This window comes from Microcebus murinus, chromosome 15, assembly GCF_040939455.1.
Source record: "Microcebus murinus isolate Inina chromosome 15, M.murinus_Inina_mat1.0, whole genome shotgun sequence".
NCBI lineage: Eukaryota > Metazoa > Chordata > Mammalia > Primates > Cheirogaleidae > Microcebus > Microcebus murinus.
The window spans coordinates 19,983,184-20,005,802 of NC_134118.1; the positions used below are offsets into that span (position 1 = coordinate 19,983,184).

General features: G+C 36.2%; 1 protein-coding gene across 5 annotated transcripts in view; it reads left to right on the forward strand.

Annotated features, from left to right (window-relative positions):
- The window catches only part of CDKAL1 (CDKAL1 threonylcarbamoyladenosine tRNA methylthiotransferase), a 594,702-nt gene that overhangs the window by 445,160 nt on the left and 126,923 nt on the right, over positions 1-22,619 (forward strand). For all 5 annotated transcript variants that reach the window (XM_012753511.2, XM_076010495.1, XM_020280124.2 and 2 more), the window contains one exon: positions 1,849-2,029. In XM_012753511.2, the coding sequence (XP_012608965.1) occupies positions 1,849-2,029 (181 nt within the window). The remainder of the gene's footprint in view (positions 1-1,848; positions 2,030-22,619) is intronic.

A 22,619-nucleotide genomic window follows, 5' to 3' on the forward strand; every position in this document is an offset into this window, starting at 1 on the left:
CTTAATTAGGTAAACTATTTTATTTGTCCATATAGAACTACATTTAGGTGGTAGAAAAATTGATATAGCTATTTATTCAGTGATTTTAAATGTTTGCAACTATTTTGCCTGTTGTTCATAGATTCAGAATAATACTGGATTTTTTTTAATACTGTTAATGTCATTCTGTTGTTGTTATACTCTTAAAACACAATATGACATTGTAACATACTTATGGAGAAGCTGAATGACCACAAAAAAATGACTTCCAGGATGCTCAATTTGGGCCTATCAAAAAACAAGGCAGCTTGCTACCAAATCACTCTATGATAAAAAGCATTTAGTACTTTACTCTTAAATATGAAAGGACAGCAAGAATTAGTATTAATTGGTGGAAAGTCTCAACCATGAATGTAAGGGACCAAAATTCACAACTGCAGTCAGTGGAAGAAAAATTGCAAAAAAGTTTGATATCTTCAAATAAATAAGAAGAGATGTTGCATCTCTAAAACAAAAACAAGATGCTATAAAAAGGAGAATTAGAGAATGAGAAAGAGTTCTGAGAAATTTAAAATACTGAATTCATTTTTTCAATAGACGAGATGGTCAGTCCAGTAGTTTCAACATTCAAAGTAGAGGAAATCTCTGAGAGACGAAAATTATTAAAGAAATTATATAAGAAAATTTCCTAAATCTAAAGACCATAAGTCTCCAAATTGTACCTTGTATGAAGATTTAACAACACAATCCAAGGCAAATCATCATGAAACTTTAAAACATTGAAAATGAAGTTAATATCCTAAAAGCTTTCTAAAATAGTGTGATGTGTGCACATGTAAAGAAATGTGTATCAGAGTGAATCTAGACATCCCATCAGCAATTTTGCCAGCTTAAAAAAAAAAGAGCAACACAAAATTCTGATGGATAATACTTTTCAACTTAGAGTGCTATGCATAACCTTACCATCAATCAGTTGTGAGGCCTACAACATGTTCAGACATGCTATGACAACACCACCACCATTTCCCTGGTTCTCTTTCTGATGAATCTTCTGAAAGTACACTCCAACCAAATGAGGGAATTAATTAAGAATTGCAAAAACATAAAATCCAGAAAAAAAGGAGGTTGAAAAAGTCGCACCAAGAAGCCATATTCAAGAATGGCAGCCAGTTGACTGTAAAAGCAAGAGACACTTGAAGAAAGGAGTGGCATTTCTAGGGGAAAAAATGGGGAATGGTGAATTATATAATACATTGAATATTTAGAAAATATTGGTTTTTAGTAGGTCTGATGCAGCTTCTAGAAAACATTAGCATAGGTACATAGAATATTAACCATTTTTTAAAAAGATAATTGTTAACTCTAGGACAAATTAAACATTATAGAAAAATAAAATTTGATGGTATACCAATTGGCTCTGCAGTGAACATTATCTTTGCAATTATACCAATGGAAGTACTGTATTATTAAATTAACTGGAAGTTGTTCAGTGATTACTTTAAGGGAGGGTAAAGATAGAGTAGTTTAAGAGCTAAAACCTCACTTCCCATACATAATGGAGAAGTCAGTAACTGTTGTCTAGAAATCAATAAATCTAGAAATAGCAGAATAAGCATCTATTTTTAAATATAGAGGAAAGAACAAAGAAACATTTAAAAGAATTAATAATGGATATGTCTGGGAATGGCAAGGGGCCACTGTTTCTCATTTTAATCTTTTAGTATTTAGAGTTCTTTAAAACTATTTGCAAGTGTCCCTTTCCTAAAAATAAATTTTAATTACCCAAAAAAGAGTATTTAAAATGTCAGGGAAATAGAATAATTATGGCTTGTAGTCAACTTTATACATTTTTGTCTTGTTATTTTCTAGAGTTCCTGGAATAACTATTGCTACAGATATTATCTGTGGTTTTCCTGGAGAAACAGATCAGGATTTTCAAGAAACAGTGAAACTTGTTGAAGAGTACAAATTTCCAAGCCTCTTTATTAACCAATTTTACCCGAGACCGGGAACTCCTGCTGCAAAAATGGAACAAGTTCCAGCGCAAGTGGTAAGATATTTTCCTTGTAAGGTATCATTATTATTATTATTATTATTTTGCCAACAGCTGTAAGAATGCGGCTGTGTTGTCTGCCTTCACACAACTTACTCACGGTATAACCCTTAATTACAAAATATGGGGAGATTTCCAGGTTGGGGTTAGGGAGACCTTGGATGAGTTAAGTGGCCTTAGGCAACTAAAATATAATCACCTTTTTCTTCTTTTGAGGAGGGAAATTCAGATGACTTTGAAAAAGATTTTTTTTTTTTTTGGTAGAGACAAAGTCTCACTGTGTATCCCAGACTGATCTTTAACTCCTGGCCCCAAGCAATCCTCGTGCCTCAGCCTCCCAAAGTGCTGGGATTACAGGTGTGAGTCACCACACCTGGCCAAAATTTTTAATTAATGTCCAGTATTTACCTGTGTATATAAGTTAAACCTTTAGATGTTTCAAAATAAGGCAATATTTAAATAATTGTAAGTAAATGAAGCTTTATATTTACCCTACTTTTTAAATAATGTGTTACTTATTGAGAGTCCGAAGGTTTTCCTACTTCTCCATGGCGTAGATTTGATGCAATCTATCTTTCTAGCTATCAAATTTTTTTTCAGGTATATGTTTCTTTCAGAAAGATCCTCCATTTAATTTCATCCTTTTATATTTATAGATATATTAGAATAAGATGTCTCAAAATAATTGTAAGTTTGAGATCCAGTAAGGCCAACTGTTTTTTTCCCATAATGCCCCAGAAATTAATGGTCTCAAAACCAATATTTTAGTTTCTAGATTCACTGGCCGAATATGGGAAAATGTAAAATAAACCTTAAGAGGACATAGAATTTTTTTAACTGAAAATTTTCTACTCTGTTTCTAATACGTAAAAAAAATAGACCCTATGATTAACTTTCCTCAAATTTTTTATGAATAAATATGAAAAGGAATAACTAAGAGCTTACTATTATTTTTCTTATGCCATATGTGAATATTAAACACAACATATATATGTATATTTCTCAAGTCCATTTTTCCCAAAACCAAAAATTAATGTCATAAAACCAAAGTGAATAGCATTCTTTGTTTTCCCCGATTTTGTTTGTTTGTTTGTTTTAATTTTACAAGTTTCTGTCAATACAAGGGTAAGAAGATATTTTGGAGACAGACCATTTAATTTTCTTTCTAATTTAATCAATGAGAAAAGTAGATTATAACAACCACAGATAATTAACTTTCCACAAACATAAAAAGAAGCCAAATTAATTCATTCTCTTTTATATCCAAAGTATTTATAATTGAGGGATAGCTTTTATACAGCAAATTTTACTGCTTTTGGTGTGCAGTTCTATGAATTTTGACAAATACATACAGTAGTGTAACCTACTGTATCACAATCAAGATATAGAACAGTTCCATCAGCCCCCAAAATTCCTTCTTACCTTTTTGTAATCATCTGCTTCCTGCATCTCCAGCTCCTGCCAACTACGGATGTGGTTACTGTTTTAATAGTTGGAGTCATTCTTTTTTTTAATTCTACTTATTTAACAAAAAAGTTTTTTGTACTATAGCATGGTTACAAAAAAGTATATAGCTGAGCATTTTCATAAAGTGAATACTTCTGTGTAACCACCGGTCAGATGAAGAAATAAAACATCACATTTACTATCCTCTGCCATTCCCCGAAGGAAACCACTGTCCCTCGTTCTGACCCTATACACTAGTTTTAGTTGTTTTTAAACTTGGTGTAAGTGAAAGGGTTTATCTATGTTTTGAGTGTTTGAGTTTGAAGGCTTGTTTGGTTTGGTTTTGCTTAACATTATGTTAGCAAAACTATGTTTTTAAAAGTAGCCATACTTTCATTCATTTTCATCGTTACATAGTTTCCCATAGCATGTGTATATCACAGTTCATCTGTCCTACTGTTAAAGGGGAATTGGGTATTTTCAACATCCTGATATTAATATTGCAACTAATATAGCTGTCAACATTCTTGTTTTTATCTTTTGTTCCACTCAAGTGGGAACCTTTCCACTGAGTGGTTAGCTAGGAGTGTAATTTCTGTGTGGTACAAAATGAAATTGATCTGCTTTACTATATACTGCCAAATAGTCTTCCCAAGTAATTGAATACATTTACAATCCCAACAGCAATGTATAAAAATGCGAGAAGCTCCATATCCTTGCCAGCACTTGCTATTGTTTTGTCTTTAATGTTAGCCATTGTGATGGGAATGTAATATAATTCTAATTGTGGTTTTATATTTCCCTGTTAACTAATGATATTGAGTATCTTTTATGTGTTTATTGGCTATTTGGGTATCCTTTCTCATAAAGTACCTGTTCAGGTCTTTTGCCCATTTGTCTATTGGCTTACAAGCTTAATTTTTTCCCATCCCCCTGAATTACAGGAGTTATTTAGGTATTCTAGATACAAATCCTTGGTAGGTCATGGTAATTTAAATATTTTCCGTTCAATCACCTGCCTTTTCATTCTTTTCATGGTGCCTTTTGAAGAACAGACATGCTTAATTTTAATGTAATAGAACTTACCAATATTTTCCTTTTTGTGCTAGTCCTTCTTGTGTCCTGTTTAAGAAATGTTTACCTTTTCCACACCAGTGTGAAGATTCCCATTGATGTACTATTGTAGAAACTTTGCCGTTTTGTATTTTTCCTTTAGATCTAAAATCAAATACAACTTATTTTTAAGTATGAAGTATGTTTGGGGTGTGAGGAGAGTTCAAGGTTGTTTGCTTCTTGTTCCATAAAAATATCTGTTTCAGTCAATGCTGTTTATTGAAAATATCATGCTTTACAGGTCGCCTTTATCATAAATGAGGTGTCTGTGCACAGGTGGGTCTGTCCTCTAACTTTATTCTCTTCCTTGGTCTGCTGCTCAATCTGTCCACCAACACGCATGGTCAAGTACCATAGTTGTATAATAAGTCGTGACAATTAGCAGTATAAGTATTTCAGCTCTGTTGTTTTTTCTTGAAAATTGTCCTAACAATTCTTGGGGAGAAATTGGCATTGTAATAATATCAAGTTTTCTATCCATTTTGATCTTCTCTGACTTCTACCAATAATGTTTTATAGTTTTCTATATATAAATCTTACATATCATTTAGTAAATTTATTCATGTGTGTTCCCTTTGATATTATTTAAATGGTTGATTTTCATATTTTTATTGCTGCTACTTGGAAACGTAATTGTATTAAATATGTTTATCTTTACCTATCTAATTAACTTATTCTAATAGCTTTTCTGTAGTGTTGTTATTATTTTTCCAGATTTTCTATGTATACAGTTATAGCATCTGATAGTTACAGTTTTGTTTTTTCCTTGCCAATCCTCATAACTTTTATATCCTGCTCATGTGTTACAGTACTGGCTAGAACTTTCAGTATACTGTTAAATAGAGTTGAACATCTTTGTCTTTATCTCATGACTCAAGGGAAGAGTTTTCAGAAGTTTACCATTAAGTGTGAAAGTTAACTATAGTTTTATAATTAGGAAAGTTACTTTCTGTTCCTAACTTTCACAGAGTTTGTGTGTGAGTGTGTATTAATCATGAATAGAGAATGGAATTGAATTTTATCACATGCTTTCTCATCTGTTGAAATAATGTATGGTTTGGGTTTTGAATTACAATGAATGATTTTCAAGTGTTAAATCAACCTTGCATTCATGGAATAAACTTTACTTATATATTACTGTTGATACAGTACATCTGTTGATTTGGTAATATTTTGTGAAGACTTTTTGCATTTTTGCTCATGGATGATACTAATCTGTAGTTTTCTTAAAATGTCATCTTAATTTTGGTATCAGAGTAACATTGATTTCATAGAATGAATTGGAAAATATTCCTTCCTCAACATTTTTCTGGAAGAGCTTGTATAGAATTAGTATTATTTCGTCCTTAAGTATCTGATGGAATTGCCCAATGTGGTAAGCAGAATTCTAAGTTGGGCCCCAAAATTCTTTCATCCCCTTCTTACCCCAGGGCACATACCCTCCATAATCCCTGGGACTGTGAATTTGATACTTGCTCTACCTTTGGTTGCTTGATTCTGTTCTGTTGAGTTGTCTTCCCTTTTTCATGAAAGATGCACATGCTTTTACAGCTGAGTAATTTTCTCAGCCCGATCCTACCACTCGAGTGTTAAGAGTCCAACAGTCTTTTTTTATTTAGTACTGTCTGTTTCTTTTAGTCTACACTGGCAGTGGGCTTTTTTTAGATTTGGGTTTGGGGCTTTTTGTTGTTTGTTTTTCTGAAACAGTTTTCTCAAGGATTTGGTGGATCTTCCCTGGATTGCTCTGGAATTTACTCCATTAGACAAAAGCAGGTCTGTAGGAGATAATCCCTGCTCTGCCTGAGCCTCCTGCTGGCAGTACTTCTCTTTGTATTCATCCTGCTTGGGATTCTTCGTGCTTTTTTACTCTGTGCCCTCTTCTCTTTCCTAAAGTTTGGAAACCTCAGGTGTTCATTCTTCAGATATCTCTTCTACTCTATTTCACCTCATCTCTTCTGTGATTTCAGTTACACTTGTTAGATATTTTATGTTCCCCGTTGTCTGGTATATTTTTTTCTATGCTTTGCATTCTTTATTCTCCATGTTTCTATCTGGATTTTTTTTTCACCTGTTTTCTAGATTCCTGGTATTCATAATTATCCCTGGGCCAACAGCAGCAGTGGCATGGTGTGGTTCCTGAGCAACTGTGCCAGTATCACCTATGAGGCTGCTAGAAATGCAGATTCTCAGGCCCCGCCCTAGACCTGTTCAATCACAGTCTGCATCTCCAGGTGATTGTGTGTATATATATTAAAGGTTGTGAGATGCTGTTCTAGTTCACTAATCCTTTCTACCTCTATTTGCAATCTGCTGTCAAACCATCTGTGGAATTTCTAATGTTAGTTGATTTATTTTTTACTTCTAGAGTTTCAGTTTGATTTCTTCATAGATATCAATGTTCTAGTTAAATTCTTCATATATTGCTTTGCGTTTTTTGAACATATTATTCAATTATCCCAAAGTCCATTTCAAATTCTCCAATATCTGGATCTCATGTTGGTTTGTCTCTGCTGTCTTTTTTGTTTTTTTTTTTTTTTTTTTTTTTTTTTGAGACAGAGTCTTGCTTTGTTGCCCAGGCTAGAGTGAGTGCCGTGGCATCAGCCTAGCTCACAGCAACCTCAAACTCCTGGGCTCGAGCGATCCTTCTGCCTCAGCCTCCCGAGTAGCTGGGACTACAGGCATGTGCCACCATGCCCGGCTAATTTTTTTTTTTTTTATATATATATCAGTTGGCCAATTAATTTCTTTCTATTTATAGTAGAGACGGGGTCTCGCTCTTGCTCAGGCTGGTTTTGAACTCCTGACCTTGAGCAATCCGCCCGCCTCGGCCTCCCAAGAGCTAGGATTACAGGCGTGAGCCACCGCGCCCGGCCTTGTTTTTTCTTGATTCTCGTTATTTGTCTTCTCTCTCCATGTACCCAGTAATTTTTTTATTGAATTAGTAATCATTGTTTATTTAAAAAAAAAAAAAAAAAAAACCTTATAGATTTCTAGACTCTAATATGTCTTCCTGCAGGGAAAATTTCATTTTGCTTCTGGGAGGTGCTAAGGTAAGGACTGATTATTACAATCTATCTGAGATTGATTTTTTGAGATCATTTTTCACTTTTTCTGAGGATTGGTTTATTTCTGGCTTGCTCTTACTTGTTGAATGCAGCCAGTGATGTACCGGTAAGTGTTTAGTAATTGACTCTCAAGAGGAGGGATTCTGATTAGTAGTGTCTGGCAATTCCCATTGTGTAAATACTTCCATCATTGCCAATTTCCAACTACCAGTGTGATATCACTGAACATGGAATTGGGAAGAGATGCACAAAAGTAGCCTTTGTGAGCTGCTCCAAGCCAAATCTAACATACCACCAAGTGTAGCTCTTCTGGGTCCCAAATGAAATTCTGTGGTGCCTTTTCTTCACGGCCGATCTTCATCTCTAGTTTTTGCCTCCCCAGGCTCATGAGAATGCATCAGGCATAGTGTCTCAGCTCGTAGCTTTTACTTGCCTGCCCATCACCCAGCCACTTCTTACAAATTTTAAATACCTAGTCAGAAAAGGTCACCCTAAATATTGAGCTCTTGCTGTGGGCCCCCCTTCTCTCTAGGATCTTGATCTCTCAGGTCCTCACCACCTTGGTATCTTTTTGATGTTCAAATAGTACATATTGTACATTTTAATCACCTTTTCTAATTGTTCTTGGCAAGAACATTGGTCAGATACAAGCTAGTTTGCCTTAGCCAGAAGCAGAACTCATTGCATAAGATCAGCCTTCAAATGCCTTTTTTGTCTTGTCTTTTATCTTCTAAACATAGCCCCTTAGCGTCTTGCTCACATTTTTAGACTTCAGTCACCCAGTCCTGGCACAGCAGTAATATTTTTTTTAGAGTTTATTTTTTAAAGCAGTTTTAGGTTCACAGCAACTTTGAGCAGAAGGTACATAAAGTTTCCATATGCTCCCTGCCCCCACATGTGCTCAGCCTCCCCCACTGTCAACGTCCCTCACCAAAGTGGTACATTTGTTACAATCAATGAACCTACATTGACATATTATTTTCTTGCAAAATCTATAGTTTACCTTAGGATTCACCATTGGTGGTGCACATTCTATGTGTTTTAACAAATCTATAGTGAATGTATATTCCATTATAGTATCATTAGAATAGCTTCTCTGCCCAAAAATGTCCTCCGTGCTCCACCTATTCATTCCTCTCTTCCTCCAGCCCCTGGAAACCACTGATCTTTTTACCAGCTCTATAGTTTTGGTTTTTCCAGAATGTCATATATTTGGAAACATACAATATGTAGCTTTTTCAGATTGGCTTCTTTCACTTAGTAATATGCATTTAAAATTCCATTGGCTCTTTCCATGGCTCTTCACTTTAGTGCTGATTCCCATTATCTGGACATACCACAGTTTCTTTATCCTTTCACCTACTGAAGGACGACTTGATTGCTTCCAAGTTTTGTCTTGTGAATAAAGCTGCTGTAAACATCAATCTGCAAGTTTTTGTGTGGACATTAGTTTTCAGCTCGTATCAAGGTATGTGATGACTGGATTGTATAGTAAGAGTACATTTAATTTTGTAAAAACTACCATACTGTCTTCCAAACAGGCTGTACCATTTTACACTCTCATCAGCAACGAATGACAGTTCCTATTGCTTGTATCCTCACCAACATTTGGCGGTGGTGGTGTTTTGGGTTTGGGCCATTGTAATAGGTTTGTAATGGTATCTCATTATAGTTTTGTCATTTGTCATTTACTAATGGCATACGATGTTGAATATCTATTCATATGTTTATTTGTCATCTGTATATTTTGTTGGTAAGCTGTCCATTCAGGTCTGTTGCAGATTTTTTGATGGTGCTGTTAATTTTCTTATTGTTGAATTTTAAGAGTTCTTTGTATATTTTGGATAACAATCCTTTCTTAAATATGTGTTTCGTAAATATTTTCTCCCAATCTATGGCTTGTTTTCTCATTCTTTTGAAGCAGAATCATTTTTGTTTATTAGTTAGCACTCGTTGGGAAATCATCAACTTTCCACTATACTCCAGTCTGAAATAGTAACCTTAGGTTCAGGTTGTCCTTGGCCAAATGGAGAAGCTGTTTTATTTTATTCTCAGTTACACTGTTTTTGTTCTCAAGAGCCAATGTTTTGGGATTCTCTATCATTGTTCTCTCCTTCACACAGCTTTCTCTTTATTAAACCTCTTTGTGGCAGTTTCCTAGAACTGCTATAACAAAGTACCACACACTGAGGGAAGAAAAGTTTAAAACAATAGAAACTTACAGTTCTGGAAGGTAAAAACAAGTCCCAAAAAATATCCCCCATAAGTGACATGAAATAAATTTTAGTATACTTTTCCTTCATAACTACTTTTATATAAATACTAGCATTAATATAAATAAATTTTAATATTTTAATGTATTATAGTAGAGCTTTGATAAATGAACTAAATTATGTGTGTTTCTTAACCATTTAAATCACCAAATGGATAAAGCACCCTTCAGTCACATTTTGCTTTTGTATGGGGGGTAAGGGTGAATCCTTTGCCAATCATTTATTTACCTACTGGAAAAAAAAGTGTAACTCTCTTAAGTTTATAATTAATATAAATTAAGTGTTATATTTTCATAAACAGGGTGAACTAAAATTTTTTTCTTACCTTTTTTAAGATTATTAATGAATAAAGAGATTAAATGAAGAAATTCCTAAGCCAAATGAGAGAGTGACCTTGGACTTTTAGATGAAAGGTCAAATTTGCATGTTTATATTTCCTATTCCATTAAATCTTCCTTCATTAGTCTTCATTCATTTCAGATAATTCCAATAGTATTTTTAAATTGTGACTGAGATTCTTAGTCTGCCTAGAAAAGGTCACTTAAGTTTAAAAAGTCTTTTGAACCTTAGCTATCAATTCCAGACTTCCCTTTATAGAAAATTTTGATGAAAAATAATAAAATTGTCATAAGAATATTTAGACAGAAAAAGTGGCTGTTAGAATGTTTATATTGGTTTAAAATGTTTATTTGTCACAGTAAAACCACCTGCTCACTTATCTTACATCTTAGAACCAGAGAGTAAAAGTAACATCTTTAAATATATGTAAGCATAAAAGAATCGTAGTTCACTTACCTGCAGTTTCTTGAACTTTTACCCTTGGGATAATAAGGCCACAGTGGACACTTCGAGCGGTGAGGAGTGTGAGTGAATGGTTCTAAAGGGACTTAAGGGACATTCTTGGGGTAGATAGAGGCAGCTTCGCCAAACCTGTCCATGATAGATTTTCCTGTGAGGGAGTACATTGTCGCTGTAGGTGTTCCAACCAAGGCAAGGTGACGATTTGGAATAGATGATGAATAGAGAATGTTCTTAAATCATATACAGAAGCTTGTTCAATGACATATAAAGGCTCTCCCAAATCTAGCTGCCTATGAATTCAGTACATACACACAATGTGTTTATTGTAAACATATACTAACACACAAAACAGGAAAACATAGCATACAGAAAAGCTTTGTCACTTTCTTTTTGTGAGAAACTTTTTGTTTCTGAGTATGATCCTAAAGTTTAACAACTCAGTATTTTAGAATACATCAAGTTGCCTTAAAGACCTGGACATGGTAGCTCACACCTGTAATCCCAGCACTTTTGGAGGCTAAGGCAGAGGTTCACTTGAGGCCAAGATTTCAAAACCAGCCTGGGCAACGTAGTGAGACCTCATCTCTAAAATAAAAAATTTAAAAAAAAAAATTTTTTTTTTTAATTAGCTGAACAGGGTGGTATGGGCCTGTAATCCCAGCTATTCAGGAGGTTGAGACAGGAGGACTATTTGATCCTAGGAGCTGGAGGTTGCAGAGAGCTATGATCCAGCCATAGAGCCAGGAAACAGAACAAGACCCCGACTCTTAAAAAAACAAGCAAAAAAAAGTTGCCACAATGGAAGGAATCTGATGCTCTTAGCTTACTTGATAACCTAATTACATTATTTACACAGTCTCATATTTTCAAATTAAATATTTTTCTTGGAGAGAGAGGAAAAAAGTATTTTGAATTAATTTTATTGTAGGTTGATTCCCAAGCACGCCTATAGGGAAGCCCCTCTTCTCAAGAACTTTTTCGTTTTGACTTCTCTGTTTTCAGAAGGGCTATCTTGGCATTCTTATGCAATTAATTGTATTTGATCCCTTCCAGCTGGTTATTTAAACTTTTCTGGACAAGTGATTTGTCTTTTTGTTTCCATTTTTGATAGCATTTTTAGCCTGGCCATAATTTTATTATATCTAGATTTCAAGAGATCACTTAACAGACTCTATTTATGGAGATTCTTTGGTAACAGTAGGAAAGTATGAGCTAGATTATAATCAGAGAGATAGTTGAGAGCCCCCAACCTTGTGAGGGTTTTTATACAGAGATATTCATTTCACGAACAGAGAATCGAACTTAATCTCTAAGGCCCCTTCAAATGCTTAATAATCTTTGATTCTCTATCATATGGCTTTGAGGCCACTATTCAACCTATATGTAGAAAGGTTTAGGTACTTTGTTTTTCTAGATGATTGGCTTACATATGTTATCTCCATTTCCCATTCTTTCACCTCCTACTCTATGAACCTCATGACTATTTATATAATCAATGGATCAAATTTTTCTTGAATTTGAACTAGAAATGCTAAAACATAGTTATTAGTCGTTATAGGGACTGAGATGACAGCAATGAGACCAACTGCTGTAGACGGAATAATGGGTCCTCAGAGATATCCACATCCTAATCCCAGTGCGAATACGTCACCCTATGTGGTAAAAAGGACTTTGCAGATGTTATTAAGGTAAAGCTCTTGACATGGAGAGTTTATCGTAGCTTGTTTGGGTGGGCTCAGCTTAATCACAAGGATTCTTATAAGAGGAAAGCAAGAGAGTCTAAGTTAGAGGAGATGTGAGAGTAGAAGCAGAAGTCAGAGTCATAACCTTTGAAGGTAAAACAAGGGGCCATGAACTAAGGAAAGCAGGTGGCCTCTAGAATTTGGAAAAGGAAAAAGCAGACTCTCCCCCAGAGCCTCCAGAAGGAAGGCTATCAATAACCTTGATTTTAGCCCATAAGACCTGTTTCAGATTGTTCACCTTCAGAACTGTAATATAATAAATGTGTTGTTTTAAACCACTAAATTTGTGGTAATTTATTACTGCAGCAAGAGGAAACTGGTACACCAACTGTGGCATATTTTAATCTGAGATCATTTGCCTGGCTTTTGGAGACAGTTAAATTAATTGATCTTTCATTGCTTTACGCTACTAAGGGTTTGCTCTGCCACTGGATGACACATCGATCCTGGGTCTGTGACCACTTATCTAGATGCTACCCTACAGTCATAATATTTGGGCCTAATCACAATGGTGACATAACAATTTAACCATAAGTATATGTCGGACATTGTCCTCAGCACTTTCATTCTCACAGCAACTCTCTGAAATAAGCACTGTTATTATTGTCATTTTGCATATCAGGAAGCTGAGGCCCAGGGTAATGAATTTACTTGCTCAAGTTCACAAGAAGTTCCTGACTGCCTTTCCACTCTCAGATATTGCCGTTCCTTCCAACACACGTTCTGCTCCCACAACATCTGACTGAGTGTGGTTCCCAACCTATTCCTTTCCTCTGCCTCAAATTCCCCCCTCATCCTCCCGCACAGGGGGGATAGGGTGGGTGGGGAGGAGAACTTGGATCAACTGCACTCATCACCACTTAAGCCTGTCCTCAGCCTTCCGCGTCACCACACCAGGTTACCCTCCGGCTCTGTGTTCCCAGAGGTTCTGTGCTTATTACTACCAAGGCACTTTTCATGATGTATGGTTGGTTTTGAGCACTTTGGGGACTGATCTTCCTATCCATGTGCACCTGGCACAATACCCAGCATACAGCAGGAATTCAGTATGTGTTGAATTGACAAATGCTGTAAAATTGAATCCTGAGGGTTGAGATGCTATCAACCATGAAAAGTGGAGGGTGTCTGTGTGAGAAAGAACAGTAACCAGTTAGAGGGAGCAGTGTGTGAAGAAACCTGGGCACAAAGGAAACATGGCACATTTCATGGGCATAAAATTGATCCTCTTTGGGGCAGGAAGATGTGTTAGGGTTTTGTTTGTTCTTGCCGGGGTGGAGAGCAACATGCAGGAATAGGTTATTGTCAATACATGATTCAGGGGATATAGGGAAGGCTCACATAAAGATGGCCTTATACGATGAACTGCCCTGAGAGTAGTGAGCTACTGCACAGTAGTGGTCATGTGTTTGTCTCTGAAAGCTCTTTCGAGATACAGTGCAGAGAGTGAAGTAGAGAGGGAACAAAGGAGTCAGAAAGCCCAATTAGGAGATAGTGGAAGAGATAGTTTGGAAACTAATAAGTGGAGTGAAAGAACCTCTGTGACTTATTCCTGATACCTTAGATAAACGTTCTCCTTTTGGACTTAGTAATTCAAAGTCCTAGACTCAGCTATGTCAGCAAAGTTATTCTGTGGAGAATAACTCACTCTATAGAAGGTGACTTAATTGGCTTTTCATTGATTCCAGACTCGCAGACCAAATATTGGTAGGTCAGAACATTTTGCAAGGATCCTTGAGCATTGCCTGGAATTTGGGGCAATACAAGTTGTTTCTGCCTTTTTATCCAGATGGTGCTGTTGACGTTATAATTCCTAATGGTCATGAGACTGCTCCTTGGACCAGGCCAGAGATGTCAACCCCTCCAGACTCCTTCCCTGGTCCTCTCCCTATCCCTTCCCCAACATGATTTTATCTTTTCCCAAGCTGTTTCTTGATTTGGCAGCTACAGCATTGGCTTTTTCCTTGTGGCCTCCTTATCTTTCTTTGTGTTTTTGTTGTTGTAAGCAACGTAAGATAAGCTTATCAACTCTGTGTTTGTATGTTTGTGTGTGTGTGTGTGTGTGTGTGTGTGTGTGTGTGTGTGTGTGTGTGTGTGTGTGTGAACCTCTAGAAAACTGGATTTGGAAACATTTAGAGAAGCTAGGGCTCTGCCCGGATCATTCTTTTTTATTTTTTCTAATCCTACTTAAATTGAGCACTTCTGTTATCCTTTCATCCACTCTCACACTAAAATGCTAAAGGAAAAGCTGGTGATAATCTTGGGAACTTTGAAGAATGTGAAGATAACAAAAATTGTTGTTAAGCCTCAGCTGTATAGAGGGAAGTTTGTCAACAGTGATAAATCCTTGGCTTTGCCAATACTATCCAGCCCTTTGGCTACCATCTTGAACCTGAAGTGTTAGAGAATTTAACAAATGTGATTAATCTGGAGTAGACTGAAGTAGAGTGTCTTGTCACGCTCTCATGAAAGAAAAGAAGTGCTATTTCTAAGAAGGTGATGTTCATCAGGGTAGAAATAGTGTGGGTGGGTGTGGGCTGGTGCAGCACCTCACCCCCCAGAGACCTGCACAGGGACCCAGTGAAACATCTCAGTAAAGAGGTGTCATCAGTGAGAACTCTGTTAATTTTTGCTGCCACTGGTGTTTTTTTAAGATCATGCTCCTGATTCCTCCGGCTCAGAATCACCCTCTCCACATCCCAGCCTGTTGCCTGTGTACCCTCACTGTGCCCCCTCATTTTCTACCCTCTGAGTCTGACCTCTTGCCTGCCTGCTACAGGGGACTGCCCAACTTTTTGCTGAGCCCTGATGTGACAATGATGAACTGAATTCTGTTATTAATATCATGTAAATCAACTTTGTGTAGTCAAACCCATAGGAAAATACATGTACTGTACAAGTATAGACTAACCCTGGGATGGGACCATGTTTTTGTGGGATTAGTTTTTGTTCAGGATGGTAAAGATAAGAAAAAAAGCCCACAAATTTTTGTTGACAGTAAAAGCCCTTTCATCTGACTCTTCTGTTAATTAATAAGCCATTGCAAGAAAAAAACAGGGATGGTTATACTTGGGAATGTATGATTGGTCTTGGGACTCTTAGCGTTTCAAGTTTTCTAAAATAACCCACATTTAGGAATAATGACAAGTAAGGTATGTTTTGAGAGCCTTGACTTCAATGATAGCAGTTTTAATTTGTGCATTAAGTGAGCTTATAGAAAATAATTTTTATACTTTTTTGCTTTCCTTTTGGCATTTATTTTTATCCTGCTGATTTTATGAATTTGTAATTACCAAAGGAGTAAGAAGATATATGGTTCTCTTAGTTGCTGAATGGTGGTAGATATTAGGGTTGAGAAAGACTGAGTGAATTTATATTAAATAAAGAGAGTATAAATTCTATCCTTTGAAAAGTCATCTTTATTATATTTCAGTCTAACTTTTTTCCAGTGGTGATTACATGCCTTGTTTTATACAAGTTTCAGAAAAATTGCAAGGATCTACATAATTCTTTTATGTCTTTTATATGAACTTGATTTATTAAAATTGTAATATTCAATTTGAACTCATTTTTATTACCTTAATAACAACTTTAGAAGTGAAGAGATTCTTTGGAATAACTTCTAAAGATAAAGAACCTTATAATGATATATCTTATTTTTTAATCTTATTTTTTCTGTGTTGAGTATGGTCCATTAATAACTCCATATTTATAACCTTCCAAGGGACTTATAAGCATAGTTCCAAGTACTAGAACTAGTGACATTTAAATGTGTTTTCAGGTCAACAGAATGTATTTGGTAATCTAACACGAAACTCTTTTCCAACTCTTGCCCTGTAATTAAGGGCAAACTCATCAAATATGAGCAAATAAGCATTCAAATGGAAAAAATATACTAATTATGTTCCATCTGAGATTTTATAATCTAAGATGAATGTCCTGATTCTTTAATTTTGCTACTCATAATAAAGTGCCTTCAGAGAAGTGCTATATAACTGTGGGCCCCAAGCCCCAGGCCAGAGACTGGTGCTGGTCCTGTTAGGAACCGGGCCGCACAGCAGAAGGTAGAGAGCAAAGCTTCATCTGCATTTACAGCTGCTCCCCATCGCTTGCATGGGCGGCACTAGATTCTCATAGGAGCATGAACCCTACTGTAAACTGTGCATGCGAGGGATCTAGTTGCACACTCCTTCTGAGAATCCAATGTCTGATTGATCTGATGTGGAGCTGAGGTGGTGATACTAGTGCTGGGGTGTAGATTGTCATTAGAGAGAGGTTTGACTGCACACTAAATGTATTGTGCTTGAAAATTATTCTGAAACCATCCCCCACACACAGCCCAACCCCAGTCCATGGGAAAATTGTCTTCCAGGAAACTGGTCCCTGGCACCAAAAAAGTTGGGGACTGCTGCTGTGGAAGACAGAAGGGCAAGGGAAAAAAAACTTCCCCATCATTTGAATGTTACAATGTGCCAGAAACAAGCATAGCTTGTACTTTTCAGGTACTTTGTCTCTTGTTATTCTTTCCACAATACTTTTAAGTATTTAGTGGTATTTTTACTTTGCAGATGAGTTAGCTGAAGTTCAGAGAAGTTAAGTAAACTTTGCCCCAGGTTACATAACTCTTAAGTGAAGAGCCTTAGACTTCCTTCTTCCTGACTTATTGTTCCTTGATCTTATAAACAGTAAAAGAAATAGTCATCCCAGAAATTCAAAGTCATTTTAGAACATTTTGACCCAAAAAGCATTGGTTTTCGAAGTTATTTTTCTATTATAGCAATGAGTTTATATTTATAGGCCTTAGAAAAATTCTGAACTTCTTAAAAATGATTTTAGACTTATGGAAAAGTTGTACAAAGACCTCCAGTACAGGGTCGAGTATCCCTTATGCAAAATGTTTGGGACCAGAAGTGTTTCAGATATTTTTAGATTTTGGAATATTTGTTTATACAGATTAAGATATCTTGGGGATGGGACCCAAGCGTAAACAGGAAACTCATTTAAGTTTCATATACACGTTATACACATAGCCTGAAGGTAATTTGATACAATATTTTTTAAATTTTTGCACAAGAAACAAAATTTTGACTGCAACTCATCACATCACAACTCAAGTGTGGAATTTTCTACTTGTAGCATCATGTCAGTGCTCAAAAAGTTTTGGGTTTTGGAGCATTTTTTATTTCAGATTTCCAAATTAGAGATATTCAACATTTATACCCCTTGTAGAGATTCTTCATTTTTAACATTTTGCTACAATTGCTTGCTCTCTTTCTGGAGAAAGAGAAAGACAGACAGACAGATACAGATATAATCATAGATATTTTACCCTGAACAGTTTCAGAATAGTTGCAGACATCATGCACGTTTACCCCTTAATATTTAGTGTGTATTTCCTAAGAACAAGGATCTTATGTGACTATAATACTGTTGTCAAAATCAGGAAATGTAACATTGACGCAGTACTTTTATCTAATCTGCAGTTTGTATTCCAATTTTGTCAAGAGTCCTGACAGTGTCTATAGCAGTTGTTTTCCTGATACAGGAGTTAGTCTAGGATCGTGTCTTGCATTTAGTTGTCATTTTGCTGCAGTTTCCTTTAATCTAGAGAGTTCCTAAGCTTTTCTCTATCTTTTATGATATTGACATTTTAAGAATACTGGCCACTTATTTTAGGGAATGTCCCTCAAAGTTTGAGTTTCCTCATGATTAAATTCAGGTTATATGTTTTGGCCTGTTAAACTGAATAAAAATGATGTTTTATCCTTCTCAGAATATCTGAGAAGTTATGTGATCTGCTTTTGCCCTTTATTGGTGATGTTAAATTTGATCACTTAGTTAAGGTGTTATCTGGTTTCTCAATTGCATAGTTATCTATTTTTGGATGATAACTTTTAATCCCACGTATTTAATAGGATCATACAAGAAAGAAAAGGAAGGCCTTGAAAACTCCAAAATCATAGTGGTTTAGTACACATTGTAAATTTTATGATGACTTGACCTGCCCCATTATGTAGTCTAAAAGATTTTTCATTTCTAAGTTTTAATCTACTCTAAATCTTTACATTATTTGTAACAATTTTTAATCCTTAGACTACATTTTAAAAAATAAGATATTTTAAATTGGATGTGCTGTGACAGAAGAGCCACTGAACTTGGAAAGGCAGAAATTTTTTTCACTGAAGAGCCTGTTTATTTACTTGACAGATAATACTTGTAGAACTTTCATCCTCAAAAATTGTGTAGATCAAAATGTATGTGGATTAAGAGAAGCTAGGTAAATTCATGGACGATAAATCTTTAATATGTAGGGGGAATCCATAGGCATGAATGAACCATTTCTCCTGAAATACTATAAGTTTGACTCACCAAATGTATCTGGGTAGGACTTTAGTGTCAAAGGCATACTACTATTGGAATCAAAGATATTATACTTTCCATAAATCTTATATTCTTTTACTGTCTTTCCTCTCAACCTACAAAATCATAAAGTATTCTCTCCAACTACTTTCTGGGTGCTTTGAACTTGTTATTTTGAACAAACAAATATAAAGAGGTAGAAGAATTCCCCACGTAAATTCCAGTTGGTTCTGGAATCAAGCACAAAAACATATGATTACTATCCCTGGGGCATTACAAAGTTATACAAAGCAGCAATTGATGGATCTCTTTCCAACTAACTTGATGTTAAGGCTTAGCAGAGAGTCCCAAGAGCCCCGAGGTTCCCAGAGAGCAGCCCTCTTCATTCTTCTTTCTAGTTAACCCAGAATTAGTAAAATGCTATTAAAATGAAAATCAGTGTATTCACCAAAGGTTTAAAAGGTTGTCCAAATTGATAATTTGTCAGGTACCTGAAATCCTATCCCATTAACAGACCTAAAGACTACTGTGAAATAGTTTAATTTGATTTTATCTTCTATTAGCAGCCAGAGTTATCCAGGGGAAGATTGGAAGAAGGCACTTTGCTGGCGTGTCTCATTACTGTCGAGTGACCACAATAGTCGTATTGCCGATAAGGACCCAAAACATGGCTATGGGGAGACATTTCAGTCTCTTGATCACTTTGGCCATCAGAACTGAAACTATTTTAGAAATTATAGTTAAAACAATGGTTAGACTAACAATTGTTAAGTTACCTAGTATCAAATAAGCTTCTACTATATGCAAGAGACTGTGCTGGGGGGACACCCTCCATCTCGAGATGACTCCCAGGTGCACCTACTCTCAATAGCATGCAATCCAGAAAGGAAGGGAAAGTATGATGCAGATGACAGTAACACAAGGAAGCATGTCTGGACTGCTATATCAGTGATACAAAGGGCTATTAAAACTTAGAGAGGTGTGATCAAGGTCACTGTCAAAAGAAAAAAGAACTTTTAAGCTTAGCTTTTCACTATATGAAATATAATAGGTGTGAGGTACAAGATGTTTCTAGAAAATGATAGGATGGCTCATTCTTCTAAAATGCAAAGTTTGTAGTGAACCATGAGAAAGACTTTTTAGAAGGTGCTTTGGGGCCAGTCAGGGGAATTTGACTCTATAATCCCCTTGGATTTACAACCTCCTTGGCCTTGGGGAATGTTCCCAGGTAATAAGCTGAGCCATCAGAAGTATGTCATCTCTACTCAGTAGGCAAGGAGTGACACAATCTAAGGAGTGTTATAGGAGGATGAAATTATACTAGTAATAATATGCTGTATGTATCAGAGTGGAAAAGAGGCACAGGCAGAAATTGAGAGGGTCATGAAATAGTGTTGGGATGAGGTGAGAGAGATCTGAGCTTGGTGGCAAATATGAGAGGCAGAAAGGAAAGAGACATTGAAGGAGGAATCTCTATGGCTTGTACACTGGGTAATACTTAGTGGCTTGCACCTTATGTAGTGCTTGCTGCCAAGCACCGTTTTGGTGCTATGTAAAATATGTGTTGATTCATTTAATCATCACATCAACCCTATGAGTAATGACTGTTCTTCTCCCCATTTTGTGTATGAGGAAACTGAGGTACAGAGAGTATAAGTAACTTGCTCAAAGTCACACAGCCGAAGGTGGGCTTACAATTCAAAACCAAGCATTCTGGCTCTATACGCTCTTTCTTAAACATTCTATCTATAATAAATTATATTGGCAAGGGAGAGAGGAAATTAATGCTTGAAATAAAGTTCCAAGAGACTTATTAAAATATAGACTACTCAGTTTCTATTTTAAATGTCTAGATTTTTAGAGCCAATTTTTTACTCAAAGGCAACATTTTTTAAACTAATGCTACAACTTAAGGACAACTTCTATGTTCACAGAGGTTTGGGAGGTAAAATTAATTACCCAGTGCCTGATCCATGCCAAGATGGGTGAGCTGACAGGGACCATAGGCAGACACTGATGTCCTGGCTGTTAAGGGGCGTCTTTAGGTGTTTAGGGTCAGGGTCTTGTCTCCAGCCCGCACCCAGGCAGCCCCCTTTACCTTCCCAACAGTTCCCAGAGACCTTTCCTTTTTTAAACTCTTCACCATGTTTTCTTTTCCCACAAGACCAGCTTTAAGTACGATCCAGGTTTAAGCTCTCATTGCTTTGCCCAAACTCCTTTTTCACTTTGACTTTTTTTTGCTAATCTCTGTAAATAGGAGAAGAACAAAATGCAAACTTTGAGGATATTTACAATGGTTAAAAAAAAATACCATAGTCCCTCATTTTTAATTCTTACCTATCTTGTTAGATCTAGATGTCATTGTCCTAAAAAGAATTTTTTTTCATGAAACAATTTTATATCAAGTATTAATTAGGATGGTACTCTGAACCCCTGTGGCCTAGAAACTTTTTTTTTTTTTTTTGAGACAGAGTCTCAGTCTGTTGCCCTGGCTAGAGTGCCGTGGCATCAGCCTGGCTCACAGCAACCTCAAACTCCTGGGCTGAAGCAATCCTACGGCCTCAGCCTCCCAAGTAGCTGGGACTACAGGCATGTACCTCTATGCCCAGCTAATTTATATATATATATATATATATTTTTTTTTTTAGTTGTCTAGCTAATTTCTTTCTATTTTTAGTAGAGACGGGATCTCGCTCTTACTCAGGCTGGTCTCGAACTCCTGAGCTCAAATGATCCTCCCACCTCGGCCTTCCGGAGTGCTGGGAATATAAGCATGTGCCACTGTGCCTCGCCTCTAGTAACATTCTTGATTTGTAAGCGTGATATTCTTTAGCTTGACCATATGTGTTCATCCTTCCATAGGTTTTGTGGACTCTTTCCTTTCCGCATCTAAATCTAACAAAAACATGCATAAACTGCATGAAATTGAGCACAAACTATGTGCCTTGTACTCTCTGTAAAGACTGAGCAAGGGATGCCAAATGTCATTGGAAATAGAATAAAATGGAGGAAACTCTTTAAAATCAGAACTCCTGTTAGGGAGAAGGTCTGTATGTGGGTGGTAACTATTTCTTTGAGAAGCCACCAGAAATGTGGCTTCAGACTCCCAAAGGATATCCTTGTAACTGCCTTCTAAGGAGGGAAAGCTGAGTTAATGTTACGTTTTTTGATTTGTCGAGTGGAGTGTACAAGCTAGGACACCACTACTGGTGCTGTTGTCTTCTACTCCTTTCTGTATAATGCTCAGCTGATCCTCTAAAAACATCAAATATTTAAAGAATATTGGCTTTCATGGCCACCAGATGAATAGTTTATAACAGGCTCCTGTAAGAGCACTTTACCTCTAATTCTTGGTCAATGGTTCTTAACATTTTTTTTTTGAGAATCTGATTTTATATATATATGATATATGTATATACACACTGTGTATAAAAGTATATTTAATGCATGCATATGCATGTACACACATACACTTTTCCTAAAAAATAGCAGATTTTTCCAAAAATCTTAATGTTTTTGGAACACACACACAGCTTAAAGCTATCCTAGGCCTGATAAGGACCAGTGAGCCTAGTGATTTGTGTCACCTGAGTAGCTCACTACTGTCTCCATTTACTTCCAATCCACAGTAGAACCTTAGGGCATTTCCTCAAATGCAGCAGACACTAGCAATGAGTGCTTTTGAATGGAAAGACTAAGTGTAGGCTGGTCATGTAATTATCAAAGAAGCTGGACAAAGATACTAGTTTGAGAAATAGATTCATTCATGGGAAAAGCATACTTGAACAAG